Below are 18,106 nucleotides of genomic sequence, written 5' to 3'. Positions count from 1 at the left end.
AAGTGAAGGTCTAGACAGCTTAATTGCTTGGTGTCTTTTCAATCCATTTTTAAACCATGAAAGCCAGCTCTTAATGAAACATTAGAAACAGTTTTCTTTCGAACATGTTAACTAAATCTGTGTTCTGGGGGTTTAGAGTATTGCAGGAGGAATTTCATTCATGTTTCCCCTTTTTCGTTATTCGTGAATTATTCATGAATTATGAGGGTTTAATATTTGCAAATTGGGTATTTTTATTAATACCTGACTTTTTGTTAGAATAGGTAACTGACTTTTTCAAGCAGCTGTAAATGCTGACCTGGTCTGTGCTAATATTTCAGCCTGGCCTTTCAAAGAGAAACATCAAACAAATTGTGTTGTGCTTCTGCTAGATTAAACATGTGAGATGCCTCTTACCTCTCAGTTCCCTGGGAACGATACAGTACAGCTCACTGTCTAGGTTTCTCTTTGCTGTCTGAATCTTCAGGTAGGACACCTAGATCCTGGTGGAGGTGGGACAGGTGTGTGAAGAGGTTAAAGAAAGTAAATGTGTATCTGTGTGTCTGGTTTCATATCTATGAATTCATCTGGATCATTTATCTATGAAGTACTGCAGACTACATACAATTTCTTAACTTACCTTACCTATTTATGAACAACCCTCACCCCCAAATTATTCAGAGCAGAATGAATAAATAATGTATCTGTGTGATCTAAAAAAGAATGAAATGAGCTAGATATTTCTGGTAAGTTGGTGAAGCGCTTATTGTTTTCTCTTTTTTGCTTTCTTCTTTTACCCAAAAAATAGACATACTAGGAAGAGGCAAGATATGAAGAAATCTTGTGGGGCTGTTTTTTGTTGTTTTAAAGTTTGTCCTTTGAAGTTTGGTGTTGCTGTTTTTTTGTTTTGTTTGTCTTTTGAGCAGAAGGTTTCCATACCAGTCTCTTGGTGGTAAGTAAGCTTCAAACAGAAATACATGGTAGAGCTGATCACCAATATTACTGTAAACTGTATGCAGTAGTTTTGGAGCAGCCACAGCATATAAGCTGCAGGTATTTAAAACTGTTCTTTCCATGTTATTTTTTTCTCAAAAGTTCTGTTCCAGAAAACTAATATAAAGTTATCCCTGATTTTGACTGAAGTCTTGAGATATTGTGATTTTTAAAATAATAATTTCTGTCACCTATTAACAGTTCTTACAAACTGTCTTCCCTGGCCTTTCTCTGTAGTAGAATTACTGTAAGTTATGAGGAAAAACAGTAGCTGATGTAGAGTATTCTAAATATTACATATGGTTTAAGAAGTACTAGATTTTGTAGGGTTTCAGAGCTAGAATAAAAAGGGTTAAAAATGAAACCCCTTAGTGCAAGGCCTTCCAGGGTTGATTATGCTTATTAAAGCTGAATACTATGCTTTCTGACCAGCTGCTTCTGCAGCACAAATCTCAGTTTACTGTGGAAATTTTTTGCTTACAGGAAAAATCCTAGTACAAATGCTGTTGGCTGTGGTTAGAAGTGGCACTTGAATATCAGCATGTTCTTTTGTCAATCAAAACATCCTTCTGAACGGTTCAGCTAGTGGTAGCAGGGGATGTGCTAAGGCTCTTAACAAAAATGTGAGCCTGGCTTTTCATCACAGAAGAATCTGAGTTGATTTTATAGAGGAATAAAAAAATGGAAGTTTTTCTGGCATTGCAGTCTTTCCCTGGAAAGTTAAGCACCAACTATACCTTCTGTACCTCTCTGTTGTGCATTCACTGCCTGTAGCATAAACATTTCATGGAAAAGTACACTTTTTGCCTTCAGATTTTCCGTTCTTGCTAGAAGAGAACAGTAGCTTGTGTTCTGAAGCTGTTGACTGAGAATACAGTATTTTTACATGCTTTAGTTATAAGACCTGTAGAAGACAGCATTAGTGAACAAACAATATTAACATTTCTGAATAGTCTGTCCTACTGGCCCAGATAGTCATATTTCTAGAAAAAAATGGCTGAAAGTGTAAGTCTGAAAAGTTTGTTGCAAAGTAATCACTAGAGAATGTCTTTTAAAATTTATCTTTAAAATAAAATATTTGTCTTATTTTTACCTTGAATGTATCTACTGAGCAGTGGTAACACTAAATATGCTTGTACATTGCAATTCCAACATTACAACAGTATGGAGGTGCTTTTCCAGTGTATATATGTCTCAGTGAAACAAAAATCCTGCTTCCTATTTTTGGTACCACGTAGCTGTACAAGGATGTCGTTGTCTGATGTGATCTGTATTAACCTCTGCTCTCTGCTTTGTCTTTCCAGCACTGGCTTGAGCCCAACAAGTCCATCATCAAGCAAATGAAATGTAAGTGTTGAGAGTTCATGTTTTAGAAATGCCCAGAAGTTTTCCTGTGCTTTCACACAGTAACTTAGAATATGCTTAATTTGTTTCTTGGTGCAAATAGGCCCTTTGTGTCCTATCTAGGCTCCTAAAAACTCAGGGTACTCTCATTACACTGTCTCACAGTGCTCTGCACATCAAGAGCTTCCACTTACTGCTCAGAGCTAGGCAGATGTGTGTAGGGTGGCAGATCTGGTTGGAAGACCTGTACATTCTTGGCTTTTGTTTTCAGTCAGACGCCACTGGGAGATGGCAGTGAAATGTGGAATGTGGCAGTCTGCTTCTGGGTCTTTCTGGTTTGCTCTCTTTCTGCTGTCTCCTACTTCCTAACAATGCAGAGCACTGTTCTGAGATTACTGTTACCGTCCAGCAAACTCAAGTGCTGTGCATTACTGCTTTCACCCAACAAAGTGAAGCTCATGTTTCTTGTTGCACTTTGCATAGGAACATATTCAGGAACTCTGCTACCAGATGCACTGAGGGTGTTTTGATTTATTCAGAACATCTCTGCCTGCCTAGATGTGGTTGATGGTACTCCATAAATTCCATAGATTCACTGATGTGATGGTCTTATCAGAGGACTTGTGTGGCTTTTGGGTAAATCCTAATCAAACCTCTGAAGACTGAAAAATGATCATGTAGGAAATAGCAAAACAGAATGCAGCTAGTATGAGATTAGTTGTCACAGTGAAAATTTTTCAACAGCAACAGCAGCAGAGAATGATATGGTAACAAAGGAGTTTTGCTGTCAGCCTTAGATTCAGGACACAGGAGTAGAATTAACTACTGTGATTGGCTTTTTATAAGCAATTTCAGGTTAATACTAGTGTAAGTTAACTATATTTTTTGTCACAGATAGAGGACTTCAGTTGCTGCAATAGCCCTTTAAGGAAACAAAACATATATATATATATATATATATATATATATATATACACATACACATATATATAAAATGCATGTGTAGAATTAACGGAGATTACACGTAAATATATCTTTTTCTCCCACAGGTTTCAAGGATGTTTTTGTAAGCATTTCACATCAGGAACCTCTTGCTTTATTTTTGTAAAAATATACTGTATTAATGTAGAAAATAAATTTTTAAAGGCACACAAGGTTAATTCATATTTTGTCTAAAAATACACAGTTTTCTAGGAAAAGGTTTAGACTCGGAAGAAGACATTAACCGTATTCATTTGAAAAGCATCAGAGTCGCAGGTGACACACGTGAGGACTGAAATTAGAATCAGGTGGAAAATACAAAAACTGAAACCATGAAGTGTATGGTTAATAGAACATATATTATGTAATAGAACATATATTATGTATATATGACTTCTAGGAGAAATGGTGGCAGAAGGCTGTTCACAGTGATTGTATGTAAGAATGGACTTTCATCTCCTCTGCTGCAAGAGTAGGTTATATTAATACTAATGATTCAAAATGTTCTAAATTCAGTTGAATGCTCAGATTTTCATAGGATTATGGCAAATTTGAAAATTTGCTGCATGCTTGATCTCAGCTACTCTTTGTGAGGAGCTTCATTTTCCCCTAACACAGTAACAAGTTTTTCAGTTTATTCATACACCTCGGTATTGACAAATATACAGAGCAGAAAAGGAATGACTGGGAATAGTGTTCTAATACAAATTTCAGTAGGTATGAGATTTTGTCGGCCTCAGTAGTATATGAATCATTCAGGTATAATCCCTCTACCTAGTCAGATTGTACAGAAATCACAATTCGGCAGTTATATGATTCTGTTGGTGGGATTGAATGTTGTATGTTTGAAGTCTTCATAGGCTCTTGTGCGGTGCTCTACCATTTTAATTTCCTTAGCTTTGGCAAAGATTGTTTTAAACTCATAATAACCCTGGGATATGACAGAATCTTCCAGAATATTTTAAATTTTGTCTTAATCACATATGAAACCTGGTTCAACAGAGAAGAATTAAAACGTCATTTTTTTTTCTGTCAATCTCTACCTTTGCATATTCCACCTTCACTCAAATGTTTGTGTCAAAACATGATGTGTAAAATCTAGGTCTAATTTTTACCACTGATTCTGCCAGAGAGTGGAAATTTTAGGCTCTGAGAAATGTCCTGAACCACTGCTGGTCTTCTTTTACAAGTTGAAGCTGCTTGCTGGCCAGCAATTGATAGCTGTGAGCACCATGCTTCCAGCAGTGTGTTGAAAAACTAAAACGTTGCATGAGGTAGCTGCATCTTTGTGGTTCTAGATAAAGACTTTTGAAACCTGTTTTTCTATTGTTTTGCATGTTTTTATGTATGCTGTAATCTCCCAGATGCTGGCAGTAAAGCTCTTCACCATTTGTCCGTCTTACATTTTTTACTTATTTTCTGTCTAGGAATGTCTTGGTGTAAACGCTAGTGCTGGTCACATCAGCACTAATGTTTAAGCAAAGAACAGAGTTTTCCCATGCACTTTCCCTCTCTCTTTTTTTCAACAAGTTTGAAGGTTATTCTGCATAATAAGTATGAATCTATGCTGTAATCTGCTTTGTGGGAAATGTCCAACTCTATGGGTTTTGATCTTGATGACAGAATCAATTCTGTTGCTTTGGTGTGCAGTAGTTCAAATTTCATGTTTTTCTTGCTGCTTTACATGTCAGTTGATCTGAGAGAGTAATGCAAAAAGGATGCTTTGCTGTGTCAGGCCACTGGAATTTGTTAATTTCCTGAATCTCTAATGCTGTTATAAAGTGTGAAAAGAAATGGGATGAATCAGGGAAAGCAAGAACCCGGATGCAGAAATGGGTTGTGCAAAACCTCCTAAAGATTCTTAAATCTCAAAGTTGTCATCAGTGTTTGTGTCTAAGTGCAAATGTAAAGAGTTTATTCAGATATGCACAGTGAAAACATAAAGATTTGGCGTTACTCCAAATGATGCATATTACATATGTATGATTCTTATTAACGTGCTTTAAAGCATTTTTATAACTGCTTGATGAAAATCCACCTTTCTGTCTTTCTCTCCTTTCTTCCATCATTCCTTCCTTCCTGTATCTCTTATGCATGAAATAAAAACACTGGGTAGTGTTCTGTCTTAAACATGCTCACCAAGTGATGTGGTCAAACAGCCGATTCATTTTATAAGTGAAGAGGTATATGGAAACAGCAGTAAATGTCTCACGGTGCCCCAGAGATCCTTCTGCAGCATCAGTGAACATGAAGACTGTTTCAGTGTAATGATTTTTTTGGTTTGGTTTGGGTTTGTTGTTTGCTTGTTTGTTTTTTTGTTTTTTTCCCTGATGTTCACTACCTTCACTACCTTTTGGTAGGTATAGTGTAGCTCAGAGAATACGTAACATCAAGGAGAGATGCAGAAAGTTTTCTGAAACATCGCATTCCCAGGGCTATGATGATAATTTAAACATCTGCTTTTGGCTTTCAGTATCCATCTGAATCCATGTTTAATCAAAAAAAACAACACTGCCAGTAAAGCTCTTTACAGAACCTAATATTCATGCTGGATGAAAAGCAAGTTGTTAAAAACAAACAGGAAACCTTCCCAAAAGTGGCAGCTGCGAATCTTCTGTCCTTCTCCCTCTTTGGTTCACAATTCTAAAACTTCAGCCAAGTTTTTCACCATCTTTTTTTTCTGTTGTTTAAAAACCAATTTTTCTCTTACAGAAAGATAGTATTTCAGTTTGTCTTTCTATGAAGAAAATGTGCATATTTTCTTAGGCTTATGATCTACCTTTTGATCTACACAGAAGAAGAGTGATTCAGTGGGCTTTGCTTAAAAATGAATGCATGGAAGATACATTCTCTTATACATTGATACCTGTGCCAAGGGGTGCAGGTCCCATCTCCCCATTTGTTTTGATCAGGGTATTAGAGTTTCGGTTTTTAGCTAGGAGATACTTACTGTTTCATGTATACTGGATAGTTTGTCTTAGTTGAATGCCACTGAAATAAACCCTGAAAGACACATAGTTACCTAGAAACCTTCCATGCTGTCTGTGTAGTTCCTTCATGAGGGTCTAGGTCAGGACTGGTCTGAACATTTGGTATAATTTAAATGAGTTTATTTGTTCTTTTGCCGTCATCTTTTATGTTCTGCTAGCGCATAAACTGGCAAATTAATAGCCCTATTCAGTGGAGTTTGCAGTCAGTACTATTTTCCATGTTAATGTCTTTTGCAGTTACTGCAGTTGTGAATATTTCGTAGTGAAAAAGCAAAGCCTGTGATGGTAGGAAATTCTGACAAAGCCTTAGGCATTTCACTATACTGACTGCTCCTTATCTGATAGGTAAAGGACCAGTCTGAAAGAAAAAGCTTATAGCTGTTCTAAAACTAATTATATTCAGGCTAGTTTTGAAGACATGTTCCTCTGTAAATTGAGTTCTGTTTTGGGAAGATTTGCTGTTAATGTTTCCACTTTAATGTGCGAGTAAGTAGTAGAAAGTAATTTTGCTTTCAAGGAACAGAGGAATTGTCTGGCTTGACAATCTCATTTCTTGAGCTGTGCAATTCACTGCCTGTCTTGCTTTCCACTACAAGAATGTAGTGAATGAGAGAATATGAGGTTCTCATGTGCGTTTGTCTAGTGGTGTAAAATCTGTAAGACAAAAACCTTACTAAATGTCTATATATCATCAAATGTGCGTTTGGAGGAACATTAGGCTTATGATCCATTTTAAAATGAAGATGAAGAAGAAAGTAGATAGCTGTGGGGGTCACTTCTTCCCCTTTCAAGTGCTCATTCTTTTGGGCAGGTTTTCTAACTGGGAAAAAAAGAACAGAAAAAAGAGGATCCTATTTCACTGTGTAGTTATAGAGTACCTTCTTATTTCATTTCCAGAGGTGAATTGGATGGAGGGGATCATATTATTTTTAAAATTTCAAATTGCCATACTTGTAGCAATTGCTGAGGGAAGACCTCTGTTTGGCAGTCTGCAGCAGCCTTGTTTTGTATTGCTTGCTGCACTGCTGAGGAGGAATATTGTTACAGAGGCTTGAGTCTAGGAAATGTTTCAAAGTAGGCTTCAAACTGCCTTGCCAGATCTTGCCGATCTGCCTATTCTGTGCACTGGTGTACACTTCTGTCTGCGAGGAAAACATTTCCTGTTAACTGAGTCAGGGCTATTTGATTTAGTCCGGTGTATGCTGTCCTTTCCTCACAATGATACTCCGTGCATACAGGGCAGCTGTTGTTTTTCTGTGGTTACCACAGACTGCCAGAATACGGCTCTTTTTTTTTTTTACCACAGCCAGAAAATTTAATCATTTCATTGACATCCAAAATTTAGGTAAAATTCAGTACATTTTTAGAATCTTGCAGTATGCTTGTACTAGCTAGGGTCCTGCAGAGCCATGCACTAACTGTTCTTATGTCTGCATCCCTATTTCGACCACAAACTAATTCTAATCTTCCAGGACAGGTAAAAGTTTGGGATTTTTTTGTTTTGTTTGCCTTTTTTTTTTCTTTTCCTGAGGAAGAGCTCTTGCTCGGTTAATACTGGTTGTTTCTTCAATCATGTTTTGTGAGTGCAACCGTATTATAAAAGTCCAAGTTTTCTCTCTTGCTTAGATTTAAGAATCTTATTGCTAAGAGGCAGAACTATTTAAGATGACTTACATTATCTTTTGCTTTGTCCAGGCAACATGACTCCTTAATCTCTGGATGACTGTTTTCCTTTCTTGGGCATTGAATTTGGTTTACCTTCTAGTTTGCCACTAAAGGGCAGGGAGGACATAACAGTGTTCTCTGTTTTGCAGTCTACATCCAATTATTGTAAGACACTGCTGCAGTCATGTCTAAGAAGCTGAAGCCCACAGAAAGCAGTCTAAGTGTTTCTCTTGCCCTCAGAGGACCTGATTAGCTTGAATGTTCGAAGGATCTCTAGGGAACAATTAAGGCTTGTTTTTATTCTTCCAGTTCCTCTTGTTTGTTTCTATTTGTTGTTTCCTTACTTTCTGTTTTTTTTTCCCTGTGTTTTTTATCTCTTCATCCCCATCTCTTCTGATATTTCTCCTTGTGTCTTCAATGAACAATTATTTAAACAAGTAAAAAAAATGTGAAATCAGCAGTTTTTGTTGAGGCTGAAAGTAGTTTAAAAAAGTGCAACATGAGGTCTTGAAAGGGGAAGATATTCCTACATTGTCATAAGCACTCAAACCGTTCAAAAGATACCTGCTGTAATGAAAGATGTAATGCATTTTTATTTTCTGTTGCTTTTGTACATCACATGGAACTATCTGATCTCCAGTCCTGTGTTTCTGGAAGACTGCAACATACATGTAAATACTGCAGTCAGAGTAGCTTGAAGAGGTATCATGTTTATAGAACTAATTTGCACGTGCAGTTTATACAAGTCAGTGAGCAAGTAAACTTAAGGAGATTGTGCAGTAAAATGTTGTGGTATCTTTATGATTACTTTTATATATTATAATGACTAAAAAGTAATCTTCTGTTTCACCTGTTCTCTTCCTTCATTTTCTCTGTAATTTTCTTTGCCCTGTTCTTTAACCTTCCGTTCTTTTTCTCATGTGAAAGCACTGTCTCTTCCAGATTTAGGAAGTTAGATTGACTGAGTGCATTCAGAATACATTAAGACAAGGGACTTTTGAATCTAACTAGAATATTATAATTCTGTATTTTACTATGAAGTAAAGTTACATGCATGCTTTCATTTTAAAAAAAAACCACAAACCAAAACCCAAACCTAAAACCACCCAACTAAAACCCCACCTCCCCTTTGAAAGGAAGGGTCTATAGAGTATGGGTGTAAATATGCAGAAAGTTAATTTCATAGTTAAATATTACAATAAAAGGATTATAATTTTGCACTCAGTTCTGTAGGACACTTCCAAATGAGCACAGTTATTACATGTTCCCATTTTGTTTGAAGCCTCAGCTTTTCTTCAATTTCTGTCTACTTAAAAATGGCTGTGCTGGTAAACGTTTTGGTAAAGGACCCCTGCCCAGCTTACTTTTCCCCCCACACTATTTACCTTTTGAAGATGTGGTTATTTTCCTTCTCACTTCAAACTGAGAAGTGGAATTTAAAACATGAACATTACATGGCTACAGACAGTTCTGAGGGCTCTGCCTACCTGCGTATTGTGCGTGATGTGATATTTTTAAACCTTCTACATGGTTTTCACACATCTTTTAGCCTAACATGATTATCACAAGATGCCTCTTTGGTGGGATTAATAGTCTTCAATTTGTTTTCTGTCCCTCCTGTAATCACTGAAAGATAATTGGCCTAAGATAAGATAATATCTTGAATACTGTCAGACATACAACAGTGGGATATAAAGCTATGTTCATTAATGTAAAACTGAGAGATACTAATTGCAGAATTGAAATAATTCCTGTTACTTGGTCTTCTTTTTGTTTTGTTGGGAATTTTTTTTTTTCAAGAGGAAGTATTATACTTAAGGCCTGATATTATTACCGTAGCTGAAAAATAGGTAATGTAGTCTTACTAAATACTGTAAACAATAACAGTTCTGTTGTCTCTAGCTTCTTTAACCAAATTTAATTAATGGTTTCTTCCATTTTGTAGTCTAGGTATTATCATTGTCAGGAATAACAAATATAGATAACACCTTTTGTATCTCTTTATGACAAGATGCAACTGCTTCCCGTTTAAAAAAAAAAAAAATAGCACAAATGTTTTTTGTACTTCTTATATCAAACGAAAATCTTGTGAGGTGCAAATCTCTTTATAAATTGATTTGTCTAGGTTAGGTCTATTTTGCACATGCTTTGGCCACCTTTGTCATATATTCTCTTCATACATACATATGTATAGTATTTATTGGTTTATTTGAATCTCTGCCTGATGTTTCAGAGCTAGCCATCACACCAGCTACTTTTGAAGACTCTTGGAGTTTATTCCTTCCAAGTGGCTGAGACAATGTTTGCTACTGTTCTCATGCTTTATCTTTATAATGTTTCAGCTCATCCACCATTTACCATGTGCTTTAGAGTGAAATTCTACCCACATGAACCCCTGAAGATTAAAGAAGAGCTGACCAGGTATTTGTTCTGTTTGTTTGTTTGTCTGTGCATTTAATGTATGTCTTCTAACAAGTTCAAAATCAGACTGTGTATTGTGTAGGGTAGGGTTCTCACTTTTTATGCTAAAATACTAGAGCAAACAGCCATTTGCGCTGTTGGTAGCTTTTTTACTTATTGTGGTACCTATAGATTTTTAAAAACAGTTTAAGGTGATATTTTTGTAACATACAGTGAAGTAGTCATGTTGTTGAAGAACTCTCAGAAGGAGAAACAATGGTCAAATGACTAGAGAAGGATTATTCTGACTTTTACCCTGACAAGGATTATGGTCTTGAGTAAGTTCCTTCTGGGTCTTAGTTTTGGTTTGCTTATTGAAATCACCTATGAAGTTTAATTCAGTAATGGCCTTAACTCTTTCAACAGGAGCATGTATAGTCCCACTTAATTTTCTCTCGTGTATATCTTTAGGACCACAACCAAGATAGTATTTTTAACGTACTGGTAGACCTTTAGCAAACTGATGTAGAGGTGCAATATATTTATATTTTTAAAGTAAAGCTGTTCTGGAAGTTGAGAGTTCTTTTTGCTTATATTGGGATTTTCCAGATTATGCTGTAAAAATAGCCATATATAAGTCAAAATAAAGTCATACATAATAAATGGGAGTTTTGTCCTTCCTACTAGCCATTGTGACTATTTTGTTGCTTTGGGTACTTTTCAAGAAATGCAATTGGGGAAAAATGTAGGAAAACAACAGCTCTTTTGACCTGTGCATTAGGTGTGCAGGACTACATTACACATGCTTTGCAATGTTGCTAGTCAGGAGGTCGCACTGGAGTTGCATGTCGCAGAAGCATGGAACCCCTGAACACTTGTTGCACTGACTTCTTCACTGATGCTTTCCCCAGTCCCTGCAAATTCTTATGCTCATGAGTCACTGCATGAATGGGAGTGATCCCATTATCACTGGTCTCATTCTTAGTAAGTTTCAGGAACAGCTTGCATTCTGCTGAATGGGAAGTTTATAGTTTGTACAGAGCAGCTGGAACATACAGTTCATATTATAGCTATTTATCTTCGGTGGAATACTGAAACTGTTTAACTGAGTGAATAGGTTGTAGACCAGGAAATCAATGAATTTTCATGATTTCTTAGTCTTTGTTCTTGGATGAACATTTTACTCGTTATGAGCCAGAGTATAAACTTCATGTAAACCTTCCTCATTGAGGAGTCTTAATTAATTGACTTTTTTTTTTTTTAAAAAAAAGCTACTTGGATACCCTCCCAGGAGAAGTTTTATTGAAATGCAAAGAATCTAGAATTAGCTCACTGAAGTGTATTGTGCTGCCAGTATGTTTTAGGCTTTGCTGGAACCTTTCAAATTAATTTTTAAAGTCCAGCTGCTGTATGAAAAAATGTTTTATGGTCTTCAGTTAAAACCAATACTATTAAGACTGAAAAAGGAGAAATAACTAATCTTTTCACCTGTCCACCTTGCGCACATGATGCCTTTTCATATATTATCAGCTTTATAGTTTCCCAGTGTTGCTATTTGGAGGCTTTGCTTTGTGTCTGCCCAGGTCTCTTACACGATATCAAAGTACAGGAAATGCTCCTGAAATGAGTGAATGATGTGTAGTCATGTAAGTCACCTCTGAGAATTTGTTTCATCATCTAAAGCAGAGGGTCAGATTCAAGGTGACACTCTAAATTGGCTTCAGTTTTGTTTTTTTTTTTTCTTGTATCACAACGATGGGTGAAATTCGAGAAGAAAAATGCCTGTTAGTGTGTGAAAGGGAAGCAATGAAAACTTGAAAGCTAATTGGCTTTTTGGTGGATGTAAATTTTTTATTCTTTTTTAATCTCTGTTGTCTTCACTGAGCAATTATCTTTATTTCAGTGTGTTCTTAAGATTATTTGAAAATAAATTAATAACATTGTCACCCTTTGGCTTAAAGCCATCTGTACTTCATAGCTGTATATACAGTCAGCTGAGTCTGAGTACTAATGCTTTGCATTTCTGCTACTCTCCATGTCTAAGCATGTAAGAAAGCTGCTTGTTTGTTTCTTCAGTTGGGTAGAAATCTGATGGGTTTCTGTAGTCCCATTTAGATAATGAAATTAAGATACAGTAAGACATCCTGTTCTGGACTCTTTGGTTCAGAATATTAATTAACCCTGTCTAAATCCCCCATGTGGATTATTGTCAATGCAGTCTTTGTAAAAGCTTTATCGGAATAAATCTTTAATCAAGTACCATAGAGGCCTCAAAGAGACATCTGTGTATTAAAAAGAGCTGTTTTTCCTACTCTTCCTTAGCAATATCTGATGTAAAAAAAAATAAAAAATAAATCTGTCCAGTACATGAAGCTGTGTGTGTATGGGATAAATTATTTGATTTCTGTGAAAATAGTATCACATGTATTGAAATGCTATACAGGATTTAGACATCACTGACAGAAAATAGAATATTTCTCACCTCAGATTACTCCCACTTCATTTGTATCCTACCTTTGGTGGGCTGTGCTGGACTGTAATTCTTGAGTTAGTTTGTGGTTTTACAGTTGGAGCTATTTTCAGGAAATAAAGATGGAGAATTACATAGTTGAAGTTATCCCTCTGTTTATGATATTGTAGGAAAAAAAAATGTACGAACCTGAAAAAGTCTGCATACACTGTGTTCAGAGGCCAGGAGTGCCTTGGGCAAAGGACCGAGACACGTGCTTGCCTGTCATTTTGTTCCACTGCTAAGGATGCCTGTGGATATTGTTAGTCATGTCGTACCACTCCAGCTGCTTACTTTCATCTTCCCTCATTTTAATTAATAATCACTTTCATAGCTATGCTTTTGAAGTAAAATCAGTGCCTGCCTCTGGCTGTTAAGGCATTTAGAGGTATTATTGCTAAATAGTCAGCTGGCGTTAGGATTGTAATTCACAAGTTACTTTCAGTGGCCATGGGCTTGTCACCCTGAGTTCTCTGGTTTGTGTAGTAACAGACTACATGAATCCTGACTTGTCAACAAAGTCCAGATCTTAAGGCACACCAGTGCTGAACTTCCTTAACTCATCTCTTTAACTTGTGTCAGCATGGATTTAGACGATATGTCCTTATTTTTGGAAATACTGCTTGCTGAGGGGGACAGTGAAGCCATACATGTTTGAAACATGATTGAGAGACCCTAAAGACACACTATTTCTTTTCAATAGTTGAAGTAATCAGGCAGTTTTTTCAATGCATGTTTAAGAACTGTGATGAGAAAGTGGCAAGGATTTAACCTATTTTGCTGAAATGATTTGGCCTCTGAATTTATTTCAGGTGCACTGGAGGCTTAGCAGATTGCAACACTAACAGTGAATACAGACTTTTGAACACTTTGTGTATCTTTTAAACAGAGAGAGGTGTTCAGCCTCAGTAGAAGTGTGATATTTCTCTCTGCCACGACATGTAGCCATTTCTGAGAGTCTGACTTCTGCTTCATGTGTAGTATGTGGAAGGTATAGGGGTCTTCTGAGAGGTGTGGCTATGGCTTTCTAGAGCTGATTGTCTGGTACTTATAGGTGGCATGGAGTCAGAACAAAGTACTTTAGTTTCAGAAAACGGCATTTAACTGGCTTCACTGGGCATCCCTAATGAGAGTAATCGCTACTAGTTTTTAAGCAGGCAATAGCAACATGACACCAGGTCCTCCCATCTCCTTTGTTTACTGTAAAACTATGCAAACCTGTAAAACAGAATTTCAGTTTCTTTTCCTGTTAAATCAGCATCTGCTCTGCAGCCTGTTTTCTGGCTGATGCTGCACATGCTTGGGTAGAGACCTTGAATACATATATTTCCAGTATTACTGCTAATTTCCTTTTCTGCTGATTTTCTTTCTTCTTTCTTCTTTTTCCTTTTTCTTTTTTTTTTTTTTTTTTAAATCTTTGTGGTACATTCCAGTTCTTTTTCCCAGAGAGCATGGTACACTTCCCAGTGAGAGGGGATGTTTCTTTAGCTATGTGTACAGAACCATGTGCAGAGAAAAGGATATTCCAGAGCTCACTATGATGGTCAAGATTATTCTGCTGGCATGGCATACAAAGATACAAGATTGTTGTAAAGGAAGTTGTAACTACGGAGGTCATTCAGTCTGTATGCACAGCTTCCCACTATGCTCTCTGAAAGCACAGGTTTTTTTGCTATGTGCCTCTCTTCCTATTCTTTTATCACAGATCAGTGCCCTGGGAGGGTCCACAGCTGGGAAAGCCTGAGATGTTGTGTGTGAACAGAATGGGAACAGTTAAGAGAGTGTGAACAGATGAATCGAAAGAATGGTCCTATCTGGGCACAAAATTTTACTATTTTTTTTTTTTCAGGGCTCTTGCTTAGGTAATAAATAAATCAGTGTTTGTTCTTTCTTATGTAATAAAGCAGCTCAAGGCCTCATGCCTTCTTATCTCCAAATCCCTACATTATACTGTATGTATAATTAAAATGAGGGAATATGAGGTCGTTTGAGGTCCCAAAGGAATAATCTGAAATGCCACAGATAATACTGTATCAGCAGTAACCCATGACTGTTGTAGGAAAAACAGACCTAGAAAATGGCATGGGTGAGTAGCTAGTGGAATTAACCAAAGGTGGATTATTTCAACTAGCTTTCATCATGCTTTTTTCCTAACCCATATTTCCTAATCCAAGAAGCAGTTCTTCAATCACTAGGCTGTCATAAAACAGTGTAATGAGTACTTTGATACAAGAAAAGCAGATAAAAAATGTTTAACTGGAAGTCATATAAAATGACAAAGACTTGGGGTATGTAAACATGGCAAATTCAAGGGTTCTGAATGAGCTAGCTTGGGCGAGGAAGAGCAACACAGCTGCATGCATGCATGCAATGCTCCACTGCTCCTATCTCAAGCAGTTGCACTTGTTACTGCCTTGTGTAGGAAGAGCCTGGTGCTTTCTTTTCAGAAGCAGGAGGGCAGTTGAGACTGATGGTGCTCCAGCTGGTTGTTGATGCTTGAATATCAAGCCATTATTTGCAAGTTGGAAAGTCTTGCAATATGTTCATCCTTCCAAGGGTGAGTGAATATGAGGTGAGCCTGTGCTGCTGACCCCTGTTCCAGGCATCATTAGAATAGCATCATCTGTCTCTTTGGGTATCCTGTCCTGCTCTTGTGATGTGCAATGGTAGCTATGTTTTGATGCCTCTGCAAGTCTGTTGTGGCTTTCTCAAGGTCATATTGGTTCTTTTGCAAGTGAATTTTTTGTTCTAATAGTATTGGATTCACAATTGATTGTGAATAGATTGAATAGCGTAAGTCTTAAAAACGAATGAGTGTTGTTAGTAAGAGCACATAGTGCTGGAAGGCTTGCAGAAATCATTCAGGGTGGGAAAAAAAATCACCCAGGGCAGTCCTGCCTTTTTTGGTGATACTTGTGTCTATTGTAGAAGGAGAGACCTTACATGTTCACAGGTCCTCTTTTGATCCTCTATGGGGAAGGGAGGAAGGCTGAGAAGGTGTAGTTTAGTTGTGGAAGCTTGCAGAATAGAATCTATCCCTGCATTTTTGTGGGGCTTTTAGGTATCCAGTATCCAAAACAAAGCTTGTGTCTTACTACTTCCTTGTTCTCTTAATTCATTGGTGAAATGACTTCTTGTGTACCAGTAATGCTTTTTTTCTGTTTTTTCCCCTCTGTAGCCAGAGCTGTCAAGCAGCTGGCTGGCATGGCAGTTTTTCACACTTTCCCCAAGTGAAGACCATACACTGTAATGCAGGAACTGGCCAGCTCTTAAGCCAGAAGGCCAAGCCCATGTATTACTAGATCCAAGTAGCAGTCATCATCCTGACCACCAAAGTCAGATATTTGAGATTACTGGAAAGCTGTTATTCAGGTGACCTTCTCACCCCCACTGCAGGGCAGAAAATAGACTATTTATTTCTGAGGGAATAGTGGTCGTTGTTCCTGTTGGATTTTTGTTTTATTTGAGTGGTTTTTTATTTCTTGGTTAGTTGGGTTTTGGTTTTTTGTTGTTTGTTGTTTGTTTGTTGTTTTTTTTTTAACACTGTGGATCCAGAGCTTCTCTGATGATTTTAGCCGTCCAGGAGGGATGTTAAGTTCAGGATGAAGTTACAGGGTGCTGTTACTTTTGTGTTTGAATGCTTAGCATTAGTACTTCTTTCCAGAAGGCACAGACCAAGGAGGATGGTTCTTCCTGCAGCTGCCTTTTAACATGAAAGAAAGTCATGTGATTTCCTAAATAAGGTAACAAAGTAGCTGCTACTACTTTTGATGTTAGATATTTTAAGATAAATAGATTTTTCTCTTTTTCCTATGTTGGAATGAAGATTATGTTTTGAAGTGATGATGGCTATGCTCTTAGTTACTAATTCTTCCGCTAGAATTTGGCTTATGACTGATTAGGTGGATTGAAAGGGCAATTGCTGTACTGACATTACTGTGGCATGCTTATTGCCATGTGTATCTGTTTTACAAATGCTGTGATGGGTTTAAGCCATGCTAGTGTTCCAGAAAAACAAGAAAGCAAATAGATGCTCTCCACATCCAAATTCACTAAAAGGTTTCTGGAATTATTATTTAACAGTTAGATTCCTGCCTGTTCATTTTAGTGTTATTTTATGGATCTGTTTCTCATGAATTTGTCTAATCATTCTTTTTTTCAGACTTGGTTATAATGTTTGTCTTCCCCGCGGCCTGAGGCAGTTGGTTCACTACCTGCTGTGTAAAGTACTTCATTCGTCTGCCTTAAGCTATTTCCTGATTCCCATGGCTTCCCTGTAGCTCTAGTGTTTCAGGATTCAGTGAACAGCAGTTCTACCTTTGCCTTTCCCACTGCCCTCAAGATTTCATGAGACTCACTCCCTCTCAATCACCATCTCTCATTCTAAGGGAGGCTCTATTCTGTCACTCATTTTAGCTGTTTTTTGTATTAACCTCAACTGCATCCAGCTTATGATGCAGAGACTAGAGCTAGGTAAAACGTTCAAGATGTGATTACACCAAGGCTTTAAATAGTGTCAAAATTCCCCTCTGTCTTGCTCACAATATCTTTCCTGATGCTGCCCAGTGTTTTATGGCTTTTTTGGCTACTGCTCCACCCTGAGTTGATAACTTCAGGGACCTTTGAAGACTACAAGATCTACCTGTCAGCTTTGTGTTTTATCAGTAACTATTGGAGTGGTGGCTTTTCTTTAACTTATAAAATATCAAAATACTCCTCAAATATTATTAAGTAGACAAGAAATACAATTTTAGAGAATATAACTATTTTTTCTATTACCCTTTTTATCTAGGTGGTACTGTAAAGCATAGAAAAGATTATTCTCTTGGTTGTGGTATTACATACTATTAAGTAATAGTGTTTAGGTTAGATTCATAGACTGTAAGGAAACCAGTGTTCCTGCAGTGTACTTTGTATCTACTGTAGGAGAGGGAATATGCAGTTAGTGTCCAGAGTAATACACATAAAATGATCATAAATTCTTATGCAAGAGAAGGACACCCAGTCCAGGGATATCGTAAATATGTTCATTTGCCCTCTGCTGCTCTGCACCTGAGTATGCACAGTAGCATGGGAGAGAGCAGTGCAGTCAAAGACACCATGCTGAGATAACAATTTTGAAACACTTCTGTATCTCTTGAGGTGACCATGTCCTTCAATTAGAAAGTCTGCGACAACACTAGGAAAAATGCTTGTTGCTGGAATAAAATGAGTGAAGTGACTTGAGCATGAGAAAAAATGCACA

General features: G+C 37.2%; 1 protein-coding gene across 4 annotated transcripts in view; it reads left to right on the top strand.

Moving 5' to 3' along the window:
• Positions 1 to 18,106, top strand: part of FRMD3 (FERM domain containing 3) — a 134,349-nt gene that overhangs the window by 69,288 nt on the left and 46,955 nt on the right. For 2 of the 4 annotated variants that reach the window (XM_061456291.1, XM_061456292.1), the window contains exons 3-4: positions 2,277 to 2,319; positions 10,295 to 10,373. In XM_061456291.1, the coding sequence (XP_061312275.1) occupies positions 2,277 to 2,319; positions 10,295 to 10,373 (122 nt within the window). Of the gene's footprint in view, positions 1 to 2,276; positions 2,320 to 10,294; positions 10,374 to 18,106 lie in introns of those variants that run through there. The other 2 variants (XM_061456295.1, XM_061456294.1) reach the window with 2 other exon arrangements.

This window comes from Pezoporus flaviventris, unplaced genomic scaffold (assembly GCF_033815535.1).
Source record: "Pezoporus flaviventris isolate CSIRO_AGI_PZ_B2104156 unplaced genomic scaffold, CSIRO_AGI_Pfla_v1 ptg000022l, whole genome shotgun sequence".
In the NCBI taxonomy this organism is placed as follows: Eukaryota; Metazoa; Chordata; class Aves; order Psittaciformes; family Psittacidae; genus Pezoporus; species Pezoporus flaviventris.
This window is presented reverse-complemented; position numbering and strand designations above follow the sequence as displayed.